At 36.2% G+C, this 17,783-nt stretch overlaps 1 protein-coding gene across 1 annotated transcript; it reads left to right on the top strand.

The window, feature by feature from the left end:
* The first annotated feature begins 9,243 nt into the window (after window positions 1–9,243).
* On the top strand, window positions 9,244–17,552 carry LOC123881093 (zinc carboxypeptidase-like). The gene is made up of 9 exons (XM_045929664.1): window positions 9,244–9,432; window positions 10,508–10,638; window positions 11,212–11,290; window positions 11,581–11,737; window positions 13,114–13,274; window positions 13,850–13,937; window positions 14,660–14,862; window positions 16,665–16,752; window positions 17,328–17,552. The coding sequence occupies exons 1-9, from the start codon at window positions 9,265–9,267 to the stop codon at window positions 17,510–17,512; spliced, it is 1,260 nt and encodes a 419-aa protein (XP_045785620.1). The 5' UTR covers window positions 9,244–9,264; the 3' UTR covers window positions 17,513–17,552.
* Window positions 17,553–17,783: the final 231 nt, after the last annotated feature.

Genomic DNA, 17,783 nt, shown 5'->3' with positions numbered 1-17,783 from the left:
TCAGTGTAATAAGAGCCCTTCGAATTATCATATTTATGAGGCCATGCTCCGGTATTAGCAGCTTTTATCGACTCAATTCCACATCCCACTGAAATACCTAGGAATATCACTTGCTCTGTAATTTTAAGTTATAGATACCCCAGTAAAAGAGCTTACTTTAGTTTACATTAGGGGCAACCTAATTAGTTTTTTTTCGGAAACTTCTAGTAGCAATAGTGTTACTTCTATTACGGTCCTTATACTACTAGGCAAGCTTCTCACGCAATTTAGGCCACAGTCAACCATGCTGACTAAGTGTGGATTTGCATATTTTACGCACTTTTGAGAACATTACGAAGAACTCTCAGAAATCACACTAATATTATAAAAATGAAAGTTTGTGTGTATGTGTGTGTGTGTGTGTTTGTTACTCGTTCACGAAAAAACAACTTGACGGATTTGGATGAAATTTGGAACGGAGATAGATAATATCCTGGATTAGCACATAGGTTACCTTTTATCCCAGAAAATCAAAGAGTTCCCACGGAATTTTGAAAAACCTCAATCCACGCGGACGAAGTCGCGGGCATCATCTAGTACAGTATATATCACACACAATATTTTCCTTCACGTTAAGGCAAGTATTGTTTAATAATAACTTCTTTTATAGGTGCATACCCGAGAACGAAGTCCAAACCCCCCGAACAGAAAGCCAACGTCTTTACCACTAGGCTATCATCGTTTGTATAACGTAAATATTATTTTATGTATAGCAAATGGGTCACCTCTATGTTGCAGTATGCCTTATTCAGTAATACTGCAATGCTGATTTTCAGGTATTATACCTACATAGCTTTTTTGTATGAATTAAATATACGGAATATTAATACCTGTATGAATTTGTCAAAATCATTTCTTAGTGCGCTTCCACTTTATAGTGATTTACGGTACTGTTTTATATAACATGTACTGTTTTATGTAACATAATATATATATATATATATATGTTACTGTAAAAGTCCGAACTGTAGTTAAGTATAGGTAGTAGGTATAGAAAGTATAGTGAGCTTATGATTTACCAAGTGTTTATGGTAAAATTCCGAACTGTTTGATACTTTCATAAAAATATGTCATTATCTTTAATTTCGGACCTGTACGAGCTTTCAATTTTACAAATTACACCATTTACAGAGTTAATGACAGTATTTAACTTAAAAATCCGAAATCAATGATTAATCGTTTAACACAGAAGAGTTCGGACTGTTACCGTTAAGACTTGGTAAATTCTAAGTTTTACTGCAAAATCCTAGAATTTACCGTAATAGTTCGGGTTTTTAAAGTATCATATACATAGATTGGAGATTTCTATGTGACTTTAAGATACTAAGGCCTGTTTCACAACTGCCAGATAAAGTTTACCTAACGAATAAAGACGTTAGGAAAGTTTTTGTATTGGGAATCTGTCAAAATGTCAAATTTATTCATTAGATAATGTTTATCTGGCAGCTGTGAAACAGGCCCGCATAGTATTGAGTATTATCGACTTCAATTAAGTAAAACCCGTTCCGATCTTCCCGGACGTCCGGACCGGATGACAATCGACTCTACATGAAGGGTTCTGTCAATATTTGCATAGAAACCCGTCATTACTGCGAACATGGGTCGGGATCTTGGATGAAGGATCTCTATGGTCGGGATTTAACCGTCCAGGAAGAGAAAATTATGTAAGAATTGTATTCATGGCAATTTACATTCAAATTACCAATTAATGTAGGTATACATATAAGAAGGTCTTTGAAGATATTACCATTGTAGAATGTATACTGTGGGATAGACATTATTTTATTAATTAGGTATATCTACTACCTATACTTAGTCTAAAATTGAATTGATTAATAAATGAAACTGTCTTTTAAAAAAACTCTTTTTTTATCGGGACTTAAAGAACGGGATTTAATAAATGATTTTTTCGATCCTAATAAATTAATTAATCATTTACAAAGACAAAATAGGCATTTTATGAATTAGTGAAGTTTATTGGTGGAAGACTTTGAGCACAAAATTGAACGATGAAAACTGAAAAATATTTTAAAACGTCACAAGGTAGCATTCTAAACTGCATTCGAACAGCTTCCGGTTTTTTAAACAAACGACACAAAAAAGATATGTAATATTTTAAGGGTTCATGTAATATGTATGTATGTGAGTTCCTTTACTCTGCCATAACTTCTAAATACCTGAACAGATTTGGGCTGTATCGCTAGAATGGCACTAGCTATCAATTTTTCAAAAAAAAAAAAACAATATAGATATATTTAAAGGGAAAGAAGAATGTAAAGTGATCGTCCAGACGTAAAATACAGTTTAGAAATCAGATTTCTACTTCTGTGAAGTGTAAAATATAAAAATGGGTCTATAAAAGCGTTTAATATCTCGGTTAGCTCACGAATTATGGTAATATTGAGATTTACCCACCGACGAATACTATTCTCAATTCTAAGACCGCTCAAGTGTAAAATTTTAATACATTTTATATATAAGTACAGTACCTGCTCTTAGTTAGATATGAATGATAGTACAGATGAGTAGGTACAATGGGTACAAAACCTGCTTTTTATCCCCCGACCCTAAGAGAGGGGTGTTATAAGTTTGACGTGTGTATCTGTGTATCTATGTATCTGTCTGTGGCATCGTAGCTCCTAAACTAATGAATCGCTTTTAATTTAGTTTTTTGTTTGAAAGGTGGCTTGATCGAGAGTGTTCTTATCCAAGAAAATCCGTTCAGCCGTTTGGAAGTTATCAGCTCTTTTCTAGTTACTACTGTAACCTTCACTTGTCGGGAGTGTTATAAATTTTTAATTTTCACTTGTTGAGATAATGATTTCTAATGCGAAAAATGTCTAGGTACGTTTAAAAATTAAGGCCAACTGGGATAAACTGGTTAATTTACAACATAATGAAGTCTAATCCGAGATCTTAATTAGCCGCAACTTAGGTATAAAAGCCAGATATAAAAAATTCCATAAGTACATAAAGTTCCGACATATACATAGATCTCACAATAGAGAGGTTCACAGTCTTTTGACAGTTTACAATCTCACGAGATAGATTGGATTGTAATCTAACGATATTTTCAACTTCACGGTGGCATATACCTACCTTATATTAATGTCTTTCATCTTTTTGAGAAAATAAAAATAAAATACTTTCAAAACTATATCAAAACATAATATTATGGTAACCTGAAAAATAAAAACAGTGTTTTTCAATAAAAAGATTTTGCGTTTTTCAGAATTTATTACACCAAGTTGTATTTCTCTGTATGAAGTAGGATTTACGAGGAAAGTTTTTGTTTTGTCTACTTCGAGAAAAGTTACGAAACAAAAATAGGAATTAAAATACTGACAGATAAAGCAGTTGAAAGATGAGTTTTCAATACATACAAAAGTTTCTCGAAAATCCAACCACACACCGCCTACTCAGATAAACATGGCGTAGCCTAGCTAACTTATTGATATTTATAAAGTTCGCTTCGATAATAGAAATTTCTTTTGATGCTTGTTTTATTTTTCTTGCTGAAGCTATTTATAGTTTACCTATTTCCAGCGATAAAAATGTTTTTAACCCCCGACCCAAAAAGAGGGGTGTTATAAGTTTGACGTGTGTATCTGTGTATCTGTCTGTGGCATCGTAGCTCCTAAACTAATGGACCGATTTTAATTTAGTTTTTTTTTTGTTTGAAAGGTGGCTTGATCGGTTCAGCCGTTTGAAAGTGATCAGCTCTTTTCTAGTTACTGTAAACTTCACTTGTCGGGGGTGTTATAATCTATATCTCTACTAATCAATAAAATTCGAGTGTCTGTCTGTAATTTCGAAATAACTACCTCATATTAAGCTCATATGGTTATATGAACGATACAAACACTGAATCACACGTTTTTAAAATTTTTGTCTGTCTGTCTGTCTGTCTGTTTGAAAAGGCTAATCTTCGGAATGGCTGAACCGATTTTGACGGGATTTTCACAGACAAGTAGAGAATTGACCAGGGAGTAACATAGGCTACTTTTTTAACCGACTTTCAAAAGTGTTTTTCTACCTATGTACACCGAAATCTCCGAGATTTCTGAACCGATTTGCGTCATTTCTTTTTTAATCGATAGAGGAACTTTGTGACATTGTTTCATAAAAAATTTGGATTCCAACTCCTCAATCCTGATGCTGCAGAGAATCTGACCAATCCACGCGGGCGAGGCTCGGGCATCAGCTAGTTTTTTTTTAAAAGAACCCGTCCGTCCCTATAGCTAATTTCGTCAGAATCGGTTAAGTGCCATAAAAAGATAACAGAGAGACATACCTACTTATACTTAGCCCCGCTACATTGACAAGCCGCTAAGCGTAGGTGTAGCTACTACCTAACGCGTTAGTTTTACAACGGCATTCACATTGTCGTTTGGCGTTAGATAATTTTAAACCCAATTCAATTGGCATTAGACATCAACCGTTCAAGTGTGGCCACTCACTTAACGCGTTGATTATTATCGGCGGAATTATCGCGATAATAATTTCGGCGTTGTTGGGCATTGACGTATACCCTAATGTGGCCCGAGCATCACAGATATTATCACACCTTCGTATTTATTCATATTTATTATCTTGTTCGGATTTATTTCAACAGTGAGGCATTCATTATGTTTGTGTATTCGCGCCACATCCGTGTCTAGTAATCAAATCTGCAAATACAGTTCAAATAGTTCTATTATTGACATTCATTCGATTCTATATTTATTTAGGAAAAATGTTTTTTGTGAAAAAATACTTTTTTGTGACAATTTTTAATTCAATTTGAATTTTCCAAATAACTGTAGATATAACAATTATGTATACATATATGTATGAAGCTTTGTAAATAGATGCCTATAATATTGTGCTAGGTGCCTTTATTTTTAAAACACGTACCATCCATACTAATCTAAATATGTAAAAAAGGAAACGCCTGCTGTCTGACTGATAGACTGATCTATCAAATCAACGCACAGCTCAAACTGGACGGATCGGGCTAAAAGGCATGCAGATAGCTATCATGATGTAGACATCCACTAAGAAAGGATTTTCGAAAATTCAACCCCTAAGGGTGTAAAATAGGGGTTTGAATATTGAAATTGGTGTAGTCCTCGCGGACGAAGTCGCGGGCATAAGTTAGTATAATAGCCTTTCTATACTATTTCACCACTCAACCCGCTAGTCCAATCTTGATGAAGATAGTTTGTATCCTGGATTAATATTCTGGACTAATTAGTTAGTCTTCAATTTAGTTGAGCTTCTAGAGATTATCTAAAACCGAATTTACCTACGCAAAAACTTTACTCAAAATTACTTGTTTTGCTAACCTTCGTCGAAATTACAAAAACATAACAGGCAGGATATACCTACTATTTTATAATAGAAAAATGTACCTATCCATTCTCTTATATCCAAATTTCATTGTGGTTTACAAACAATAATAATAATTTAACTTTCATAACAGAACTTTTCAAAGGGATATTCAAAGCTAGATATTGTTTGATGTTCCATAAAACCGCAATAGAAAATAATGACCGTGGGCCGTTATTATAAATTTTCTCTAATGCAAACATCGTTTAGGTGCGGCTTGCTTTGTTAAAACCACGTTAAAATTGTTCACGCGCCTTAAAAAAATAAAGGCTCGGGGAACTCTTGTGGCATTGTTTTCGAGGAATACAAAACTTTTTGTTAGGGTAGCATTTTTAACTTATGCCTTTCATCAACATGGAATAAATCTTATACCTAGGAATAAAGTCGTAAGTTACTTTCAGATAACCAAATTTTCATTTCACCAAATGAAAACCTAAACCTAAGGACATCCTAAGTACAAGAAAATTATATGAGAAATAGCCCCATTTTCCGTTTTTTTCACCTATTGCCACTTCACAGACACCCTAGGCTATGTCGGTTACTTTGGTGCTCAAATCAGAAATTAGGTAATCAGTATACCTAGAGCTACACAAACAGTACCTATTGCAATCCTGACTCTTAAATACGAATATATCCAAGAAATGTAGCTCAATAATGAATCCTAACAGAGGAAAAAAGTCCTAACTGTAACAGATGTTACGATTTATGCCTCTTGGCCTTTTGCCCGTTATTCGCTATATTTTACTAAAAATATCTACATAGTTTGAATAAATTTGCTTTAAACAGATTTTTCTTTCTCCTCAGTTTTTCCTATCTAAGCTGTTTTATATTTATATTTTAAAAACTACATAGTAACTAGTAAGCCTTCTATGTATCCTAGTGGCTAATTATTACCCAATGTAATTCAGTTAAATATGGAAAATGTCAAAGTCTAATTAATAATTTTGTTACGGTGTCTAATAGTGTTGTTATGGATATCCATATCCGTAACCGAAACTATCGGATATCCGAAATAAAAAAATATCCGTAACCGTAACTGAATCCGTAATAAAAGTTTTGGATAGTTTCGGATAGGGCGGAGTCTAACTAAATACTACACTCATACGAATTAACTGTGCACTCCGCTGGAATGCGACACCTTCATCAGTTCACATTTTACAGTTCCTTAAAAAATTAATATCCGTAACCGAAACTATCGGATAATCCGAAATAATTTAATATCCATGTAACCGTAACCGAAACGGATATTATTTTTTACCAATATCCATATCCATATCCGGATCCGAAATTATATATCCATAACATCCCTAGTGTCTAATGCCATCCATAATTATTAGGTGTCTATCACCGAAATTCTTTGCTGACGTCGTTATTTCGGTTAGTCATCGAAATTCCCCTACTTTTACTGTTATACGTATCCACTGACAGATATAAGATTTTCTGATGGTAGACCGATAACACGCCACATATTATTATTATTCTTAAAGAAATTTCGATCATCAGGAACTCTTATGGAATATTTCTGTCGTGAATCTTTTCAGGGCAGAGTCGTGTAGGTTAAAATAGCCCTGCGAAGCAATCTAAACCTGGACCTCCTACTTTTTAACTGGATCACATAGTGCAGGACGCAGGAGGTCAACTACTGGAACATTAATAAATTGTTAGCTAAGTAGGTGCTTAGGTACATCTATGCCTATAAAGCTACCTGCATGGTAGGTATTTGACGAAGATAATAATAATAATTTAATATCGACTTCTGTGTCGTCAATCGATAGATGCCCACCGCTGGACATAGATCTCTTAAACGCATTTTATCATGCACCGGTCCAAGTGACGATGCAGTTTAAGATGGAAGCGGGCTAACCTGGAAGGGGTGTGGCAGTTTTATTAAATTCATACCCCTTTGATTTTTACACCGTTCCGGAACGCTAAATCACTTGGCAGCATGGCTTTGTCGGTAGCTTGGTTACTAGCCACGGCCGAAACCTCGCACAACACAATTTAGAAATTATAAATTCCCAAATTGCCCCTGCCGAGAATCGAAACCGGGACCTCCCACTTATAAGACTCGCTCACCACTGCACTAGGAAGATCGCGTGGCGTGTCATAAGTTTAGCCTGTTTTCTATTCATTATAGACAAGCGCTTGGCCACAATCACACCTGATAGAAAGTGATATTGTAGCCTAAGATGGGACGCGTTTACCTAGAAGATGCCTATTCATTCTTGTTTTAAAAATACCCGGATTGTAATTGGTAGGAAACATAGATCGGGACTTCGTCTGTGTTTGGTGTTAGCTGGCTAGTGTGCTCTGCCTTTTTGGAGTGTTTTTTTTTTGTTAAAACTAACTGGAAAGCGCTCTAAGGGGGTGCCGTCCGTGTGTCGGCGAGCGCCAGCACGGGGTCCATACTTTTATAGTTTAACTAACTTATTACAAATAACTACAAACTTGACATTGGCTAATCTTTGTAAAGCCAGACGAGAGAAAAAAAAACATAGATCAAGGAAGAGTATTACAAACCTTAGCCCTGCGTATGAGGAATGATGATACAAAACGTTTCATGCGTGTAGATGGAATGTCGACGACATAAGGATGGAAACTCGCCCGACATCTTGCGATTCGATGGTAAAATGGTGAAGATGGTGTTTCCGGAAATCGTCCGGTTCCATTCTAGGAGATCACATCGCATTATGCAACAGTCCCGTATTATCGACACTCACACTCGATGTTACGCTGCATATTATGAATAGTTGAATAACAATGAGGTTAATTGTATTTCTAATTGTGTCGGTACATCTGCGGGCTTGTTGGAGGTCACATACCAATCTTTTTACATAATATTTATTTATTATAAGTATACTTACATTGAAAATTGAGAATGCTGGCATAGTGACAACGATATGATCACTTTCATTCAATTTTCCACAAGAAAAGAATTTTTTTATTGCAGACAAAGATAAGGAAATATCTACGTAGAGAAAAAGGCATGCAATGATAGCTTTATTACAAGCAATCTTACATGGTCGAGTGACATTTTGAAAATGTATTACCTATACCAAAATACTTTTGAAGAAATTTAAGCTTACCAGGTCTATGAGGACCACTTCTTCTTGGTCTATGAGTTTAAAATTGGAGACGATCCTATTTATCACTAACTTTAAGTACTATGTACTACTAAATTTAGATATCTTTGTTAGAAGTTATTTTCAGTAGGGTTGAACTATTTAACAGGTGCATGTGAAAAACACGTGAAAAGCCTTTTCATAAGTAACATTTGCTATCTTACTAAGTAGCATGTGAAATATCACGAATCAAAATGTCATGAAGTTTGAAAATTATTTAATACCGCTTTATTGTTAAAATTACGCGCCTATCTATATACCTATCTAGATATCAACCTGAGCTAAAATCTACCTAAAAGCTAAAATTTAGAAAGAGAAAAACGTCTAGTCAAATTAAGGTTTATTATCGCAAACGATTGTTTGCTAGGTTTCACGAAATACGATTTTTCACACCTACAATCATTATGTACGAAAATTTTCTTTCAGTGAAAAACTGGCGCTGTTGATTATGATTCCTTGTTACTAATTACTGGCGCAAACGATTATAAGTGTGAAACTTGAAAAATCAATTTCCGTGAAAAATCACTATGAAGAAAAATAAAAATTTTACTAAATGAAAATGATTTAATTATAGCAGTAATGCCCATATCTAGTTTTCAGGCCTTAGACAAGTGCACATCATTAGGTACATATTTCAAGTATGTAAACAATTTTATCGATGTTTAACCACAGCCAATAAATAGGACAGTAAACTTTGTGATTCTGTAGTCAGTATCATATCGTAACTGGAAATATGTTATTTCCAAAATTGACACTAATATTATGTACATTCCTTTATGTACACGTCACACAAGTAGTTGGTGTTGACAAATACAAGGATTATAAAAATTATAAATCCTACGAAGTAACTGGAAATTCAAATGGACTGAACAATCTAAAAAATGCCTTACAAGAAGACGGTGTAAGTATGTTTTGGTTAAAAAGATAAAAATTACGGCTATGCCCAAGAAGTTTTCACCAATCTCTCCGGCGCGTAGTGAGCCTGTCAGAGGACTCATAGGTATACTACACGACAGGTCGAGATGGCAAACGTGATGGGGACGCCCCGTACACCCACACAGCCCCCCCGCCAACTCAGTGCGTGATAGTGCGGGTGACATGCGGGTGTGCGGGGAGTCCTCCCGCCTCATACTCCGATTGCCATCTCGACCTGTCCCCAGTGAGAGATCCTGGGTTCTCGGCAGGGTCAATAATTTATTATACTAATAATCATACCCATATTACCACGCCATTTTATGTGAAAGTGTGTTCGTTTGTTGGTTTATTCGTTTGTCCTTCAATCCGCAACGAGGCAACGGATCGGTGTGATTCTTTGCAGACCCAGGGAGTCATAAAGGCTACTTTTTGCTCCGGGAAATCAAAGAGTTCCCATGGGATTTTAAAAACCTAAATCCACACGGACGAAGTGCAAGTATAAAATACGGGTGTCTTTGTTTGTTGGTTTGTTCTTCAATCACGTCACGATCGACGTTAATTTTAGCATAGATATAAGACTGATACTTTTACTGATACTAATACTTTTTAGCCCGGAAAATCAAAGAGTTTTTTCTAAATCTAAAACTACGCGTATGAAAGTTACAGGCATCATCTGGTGAAATAATTCTTTATTGTAAAAAGAATACACTAAACAGACTGTTTATATAAATACTATTTAAATGAAATAAGTACATTATAATTTTTTAACCCCCGACCCAAAAAGAGGGGTGTTATAAGTTTGACGTGTGTATCTGTGTATCTGTCTGTGGCATCGTAGCTCCTAAACTAATGAACCGATTTTAATTTAGTTTGTTTTTGTTTATCTAAGAATGTCTTTGAATACTCTCGATCAAGCCAAGGTGGCTTGATCGAGAGTGTTCTTAGCTATAATCCAAGAAAATCGGTTCAGCCGTTTGAAAGTTATCAGCTCTTTTCTAGTTACTATAACCTTCACTTGTCGGGGGTGTTATAAATTTTTAATTTACACTTGTTAATTTCAGAACTCAATTTTTTATTTTGGCGGTGTAAGTTCCACTGAAGTGGTGGTAGCACCAGAATTAAACATTAAATTTCGGGAAATCGCCTCCAGAGAGAAATTGAATGTCACGCTTCTGTATAGTGACATTTCGAAGTAAGTCCACCCGACCTCAAAAATTAAGCCCCACAAAAATATAATATACTATAAGAGCCAGCGCGTACTGACGGGGAAAAGTAGAACTGAGTGTTTGAGCTATCAACTTGGGGTACGTTTCCACTGAAGCGGAGCGAATCAGAGACGTATTCAATGAACCATTGTGGTTGTTATAAGAAATAACGTGATAATTTTATAACGTCATCTCTCAAAAAATTTGATTGTTTGAAAACACATCTACGTTCCACATCACTTCAGTGGAAACGCAATGTTAAATTCAGCTTTATGAACATTAACATACGGTTGAATACTGTTCGCAGTTTGTAGTATGGTGTCCGTTATAGAACCCGTCGGCAGTTTAAATGCAGTTTTTTTTACTATATAGGTATGCGCTTGACTTCACACCAAATACTTAGTGAATGATGATGCAGCGCCTGCCTAGAAGATGTCTGTTCACTCTTCTTTATGTCGACTTCAATAAAACTACATTAAAACTACAATTTTGCAGTCGTCTTGCAGTCCAAATGCAAACCCTCTGTACAGAATATTTAAGTTATTATTTCTATTTTTAAGGATAATTCGCTTTGAAAAACCATGGCCTTTACGAGGCAAACAAGAGTTATCGTGGGATGCCTATTACGACGTTCCTGTTGTAAGTATCTAGTTCTGCTCATTTTCTTATTATCAGCCCTAGCCCTGGACTTTGTGTTGAAATAATATATGGACATGGTTGCACATTGAAATGTATACAGTTTATACATCTTGGGAGTTAGTCTACTTAACAGGGCTCTCTCCGTCACTCATACAAACGTAGTTCGTCTCTCATTGGAATACTAACCAATCATACTCAATGGAATTTTGTAGAAACGTTCCGCTATTTATATTTTAAAAAAATAACCGAAAGCTTATCGGTTTTATGAGTTGAGTTTTATAATGTTTCAGATTAACAAATACCTCAAAAACGTGAGTAGGACATATCCCACGTGGACAAATTTAATAGTGGGCGGCCAAAGTTACGAGGGCAGGCAGATCAGAGGTCTGAGAATTAACACTCCTATTGACAACGGCGAGACGAAACCTGTATTTTTCATTGAATCAGGTAATTACTTTTTTTAGTATCAAAATAGGGAGAGTTCAGCAAGTCTGCTTTGACACAGTGAAAAACCAATAAGGTTTACATGATGCATGTCATTCCGTCTACTTATCGATAGGGTATAATATTGTTTCCATGTAATATAACAAGGTTCTTACTATTATAGTATTAATAACCTTCTTTAATTATCCTACGATTAATATTGTAAGAATACTACTTCTAATATTGAATTAGTATTTTTTTTTTTTAATTTTTTTTTATTCAGTCCACAAACCTGACTACAATTGAAAAAAAAATACAAGACGATACATGGACAAAGATACATGTACGCAATTGTGTCTCCTCGATGTGGACTCGGCATGCACTATTAAAATATGTATTCTACTAATATTATCCTACTAATAGCTAATATTGGTGTGTTGGTAACTGGTATTACTTCAATCACAGCGTAACAAAGCCATGGATTTTTTTGCATAATTATACAATTAAAACCCTAAAGAGTAACATAGGATACTTATTATCTCGGAAAATCAAACTGTTCCCACAGGATTTTGAGTAAACCTAAACCCACAGTCCACACGGATGTAGTAAATGGGCATTCATTACTAAAAAATAAAGTAAAGAAAGAAAGATTTTTCAGCATTGCCAGCTTGGGAAAAGTTGGTTTAGATAAAGATTTTATAAAAAAGTAGTCAGCAGAAATAAGCGAACCCAATTAGCCTGACCTAATGAAAGGATTTATCATAAGATGTGACGTTTTATTTAATTGGTGCATATAAAATGACTAGCTTATTCCCACGACTTTTGAGCACACCCACAACATTTCTCTAAAGCCGGCTCTACACTCGCACGCGAAGTCGCGCCGTTATTTCGCGCCGTGAATATATACCGCGATCTACGCGTGAACTGTGTCCCTCCACACTCGTCACTCGCAAGTCTTGTTCGTGACATTGACGATGCGTTCACGTTCGCGCCGCAAACCCTTTGTCGCGGACCAAAAACCGACACTGATCGGGGAAAGGCGCGAAGCGCGAACGCGAAGGTGTGAACAACAACTACACTCGTGATTCGCAGTTGTCGCGGGTTTTCGCGGCCGTTTGTGTAGAGCCCACTTTACACCTAGGTTGACTGAAAGATTTTTGAAAAATCATTGTCGAAAAAAATGCAACATCATTTAGCAATGAGCTAAATTAGTCCCTACTTACCTATGGCAGCAATATGGCAGGGCTATCTAAAACAAAAAAAACGTGTCGTGTGAAGCTGTCAAAATTAGTATGACACTGGACATAAAATAGTAAGCAAAAACGAGTTGCAGCCTGCAAACATTTTGTTCGAAACGACTCGTCTTGTGTGAAGTGCTACATAGAGGTCATTGGTTCTAGGTATCCACGCCCGAGAATGGATAGCGCCAGCCGTAACAACGTACTTCATCAATCAATTGCTCACGAGCTCGGACCCTAATGTAAAGAGATTGAGGGATCAATTCGACTGGAGGATATTCCCCTCTGTTAATCCTGATGGATACCATTACACACATACATTCGTAAGTGCCAACATATTAATCATAGGTAGGTATAATATTATGAGGTGATAGCCTAGTGGTTGACGTCGTTGGTTTTCTAGTTGGGTGGTCTGGGCTTCGATCCCGGGTGCGCACCTCCAACTTTTCGGAGTTATGTCCGTTTTCAGCAATTAAACATCACGGTGAAGGAAATCATCGTGAGTAAAGTGCAGGCTTGAGAGTTTTCAAAGGTATGTGAAGTGTGTCAGCGTGGCAGACGATGACCTAAGCCCTTTTTTATTCTGAACGACACGTGCTCAGTAGTGGGGCAATGAAAGGTTGATTATGATGATGATGATGATGATAATAATTTATTATACTTTGCGTCCGCTATTCTCGCATCGCGAATTATTATCGACTGCGCGTGACTTTATTAAGATCACAGCTCATTTAATTATACCTGATGTGCTTCGATACATGAAAAATGCATGAAATATCGTATATCTGCAGAGACAACATGTATTGTCAATTGTGTGTCCCATTCTTGCGATCTTTTGCAAATTTCCCGAAGTAATAAGGATTAGTAGGTCGAGTAATGAATGTAATCTTTTTTCCAGGATCGGTTTTGGCGTAAAACGCGTTCAATATCGCCCAACGGCTGTGTAGGTGCCGACCCTAACCGCAACTGGGATTATAATTGGGGACGTGAGTAATCGATTAGGTACTATCTTCGTGTACTGCATTTCTCTGATAGCAGAGCGTAAAAAGACATGACACCCTTGATGTTTGCAGACGAGCCTTTACGGTCGTAGCACCTAGATGTCTCTACATCTAATCCAATAGGTACATACTAAGTAAAATAATTAAATTGATTCTTTCAGTGGAAAAGGTCTTTAAACAATTAAAATCGTGCTATGGAGAGGTCTTTGTTGAATGTCTGTCTGAGGGACAAAATCCTCAACGAGGAAATCCATAGGCGAACCAAAGTAACCGTAAGCTCAACGAATTAGCAAGCAGAAGTGGCAGGCCATGTCTGTCGCAGAATCGATGCCGATGGCCGCTGTGGCCGACGTGTGCTGGAGTGGAGATAACGTACCGATAAGCGCGGTGTGGGATGACCTCCAACCCGCTGGACTGACGACCTTAAGAAAGTAGCGGAAAGTTGGTAATAAAGGCGTGTGTGGTGGCGCGCTCTCTGGAACGCATATATCTAGCAGTGGATGCATATAGGCCGATTGATTGACAAGGTCTTTTAATACCGGAAAATCAAGTCGTGAACATCAGCAAGTACAGTCAGCAACAAAGCTAGATTTGTATAAACGGGTAGGCGTTTATAGTCGCTTTTACTGGCGGAAGCATACCTACCTTTGTTCATGACTGTACCTATGTATACCTACTAATAATAATATTATAATCTTGTCTTGCAGAAGAATCGTCATCCCACGAGCCATGTAACTACCAAACATATTGCGGCTCGCAGCCATTCTCCGAAATCGAGACAAGATCTCTGTCGTCCTACATCTCCAGGATAAAGAACATGTTGTTCTATGTTTCATTCCATTCGTATGCGGCCGTACTCCTGATGCCATTGTCCGATTCCAGACAACACGTAGAAAATTATGATGATTTGGTAAATATAAGTACAATTACAAAATATTTAATAAAAATTACTTGCCTAAGTTATTTCTTAGTAGGTAAAATTAATTTTTCGTAGCTAATAAATTAGCACATATAAAAGTGAAAGAGACAGTAAAATAACTATTTTATTGCGGTTGTTATAATAGACTACAGGCCCATGTTTAAAAATGGGTGGGTCATATGAACCACCAGGTGACGTATACAGGACGATATAAGAGCATAAAATAATAAGTTTCAGCACTATGCCGTCACTTGTAAGCTGTCCAACAGAGTGCTGGTGAGAATTGAAAAGTGCAGGTAGAGTGAGTACATTTTGGTCATATATTTTTGTACGGCATTTTTACCATCGATAGATCCATGAAAAATAATAAGAAAGCGCGCAGTGCCGTAAAAAAATGGTGCGCCACAAAGTCAGTAAATGTTTTGATTTTCTGACAATTTCCGGGGTAAATTTGGTCATTTAATTCTGTACGGCACTAGTTTCATACTGTTTCAATACAGCCTCTAATCCATTATTCCGCAACGCCGTACAAAAATCATGCGACAAGGGGAAAAAATTGAGGGTAGCAACCCCCTCTCTTTCCGTGGTCCGGGGGGTAATTTGAAACAACATAAAATTAATTTATTTTGAAAGTGTTTTATGCATAGATAATATTTTTTTACATGCCGTACATTTTCGTTGGTCCAAAGGTTTGTAGGGGATGTGGATATTATATACACACCCGTTCACTTCAGTTAGACGGCATAGTGATTTTATCATATTATCAATTGTTCTCTTCAAAAATATGTTAATGCCGTACAGTATCAGATGGCCATAAAGTACTACACCCTTAAAATGGTAGCGTCATTTTCATCAGCCTAAAAGATATGGTCTGCATTAAAATGTACGGCATAATTTTTTCCTAATTTATTTATCTTAATACTATTTAAAACAAGGGAAAAGCGTAGAAAATTGCTATATTTTATTAATCTATGAATATTTAAACTTTTGCAATAATTTGAAAAATTTCAGTTTTTGTATTTATCTATAATTTTTTTTAGAACAGTTTCTTTTGAACGGCAATACTATATAACAATAGTATTTTACACTATCATGTTAAAAAAAAAGTTGCCGTACAGAGTCAAATGATTTTACAGCTTTAAAAATTAAGTATACCATGAAATTAAGATAATTATTGATACACATTCAAATGAACACTAATTTTTTTACGGCATTATTTTTAATAGTACTTTTGAGTGCTAGATAATGTTTTGGAACCAAAGCCGTACTTTGTCAAATCACCCCCCGGACCACGGAAAGAGAGGGGGTTGCTACCCTCAATTTTTTCCCCTTGTCGCATGATTTTTGTACGGCGTTGCGGAATAATGGATTAGAGGCTGTATTGAAACAGTATGAAACTAGTGCCGTACAGAATTAAATGACCAAATTTACCCCGGAAATTGTCAGAAAATCAAAACATTTACTGACTTTGTGGCGCACCATTTTTTTACGGCACTGCGCGCTTTCTTATTATTTTTCATGGATCTATCGATGGTAAAAATGCCGTACAAAAATATATGACCAAAATGTACTCACTCTACCTGCACTTTTCAATTCTCACCAGCACTCTGTTGGACAGCTTACAAGTGACGGCATAGTGCTGAAACTTATTATTTTATGCTCTTATATCGTCCTGTATACGTCACCTGGTGGTTCATATGACCCACCCATTTTTAAACATGGGCCTGTAGTCTATAAAGGAGTTCTTTGAAAATCAAAAATGTGCATAGTTTATTCTAGGAAATTATTTTCAGATACGAATTGGCAAAGCTTCCTTGGATTATGGTTATAAAGTCAACAATGTCAGATACAAAAATATAGGTACTGCAGCTGAGATCTTATGTAAGTACAAGTAGTCTTATGAATAAATAGGTAAATCAATACTAAATTAGTGAAATAAATACACCATTACTGTACAACATCTAATATCTATAGGTATCTTATTATTCTGTATGTAATAGTTTCGACTATATGTATACAGAAATACATTAAGAACTAAGAAATAGAACCTATCATTTGATAAAACTGTGAAAGAATCTATGAGGTTCTAGTTTTTATCTACTCAGGTATTCTGATGAGGTAGTTGATAAAGCAGTAAGCTTATGTGATAAATTTTACCGTACTCTGAATGCAGAGGAATCATACCTTTCGCTTCTTTTGTAGTGGCACGCCAAAGTAGGTATAAAGTCATAGTCAAAATCATTTATTCAAAATAGGTACTATTGTACACCTTTTGTTTGTCCAATTTGTTAGATTTGAAAGATAAAAAGCTTAGTTTAAGTTTTTTTTAAGAAAGAAGGGTCTCAGCTCCACTACTCTCTGTGGGTGTGCGTTGTCTCTTACTCACTACAGTGGAAGAACATGTAGTCTGTCGGTATGACTATAACTTGTACAATATTTAATTTTGGCAATTGCAGACCCAGCGTCCGGAGGTAGTATGGACTGGGTACGGAACACCTTGAGAACACCGCTAGTATACACATATGAGCTTCGAGGCAACTCCTTCCACTGGCCGCCCTCCAGGATCACAGAACAAGGAGACGAGGTCGTCCAGATGATGCTCGGTCTAGCCACGGAGGCCAAAAAGATGGAATATTTTTAATTTAGGTGCCTCATCAACTTAGACCTCAATAAAAAGTCAAGTCTTTAACATCTTTTTTTTTTACATAAATTCGATAAACATCTTAAACAAACAAACAGACAGACGGTGTGGAGCGGAGTCGGGAATTTTGATAATTATCTAAACGTTTACTAGCTAACTAGGTTTTTCCGCGTGAACTAAACAAATTTCAAACCCCTACGTATGTGTACCCCTATTTATACTTCAAACTCTTTAAGAGTTAAATTTTCAAAAATTATTTCTCAACGCATGC

The sequence above is a fragment of the Maniola jurtina genome, chromosome 3, assembly GCF_905333055.1.
Source record: "Maniola jurtina chromosome 3, ilManJurt1.1, whole genome shotgun sequence".
Lineage (NCBI taxonomy): Eukaryota > Metazoa > Arthropoda > Insecta > Lepidoptera > Nymphalidae > Maniola > Maniola jurtina.
The sequence above is the reverse complement of the archived record's forward strand: the minus strand, read 5'-3'. Positions and strand labels throughout refer to the sequence as shown.

Excerpts from the sequence above, each read along its gene's own strand:
- LOC123881093 (XM_045929664.1), top strand. The coding sequence starts at position 9,265 with ATGTTATTTCCAAAATTGACACTAATATTATGTACATTCCTTTATGTA. Across the intron at positions 9,433-10,507 it reads ATGCCTTACAAGAAGACGGT|AACTCAATTTTTTATTTTGG; the intron begins GTAAGTATGTTT and ends TGTTAATTTCAG. Across the intron at positions 14,863-16,664 it reads TAGAAAATTATGATGATTTG|ATACGAATTGGCAAAGCTTC; the intron begins GTAAATATAAGT and ends AATTATTTTCAG.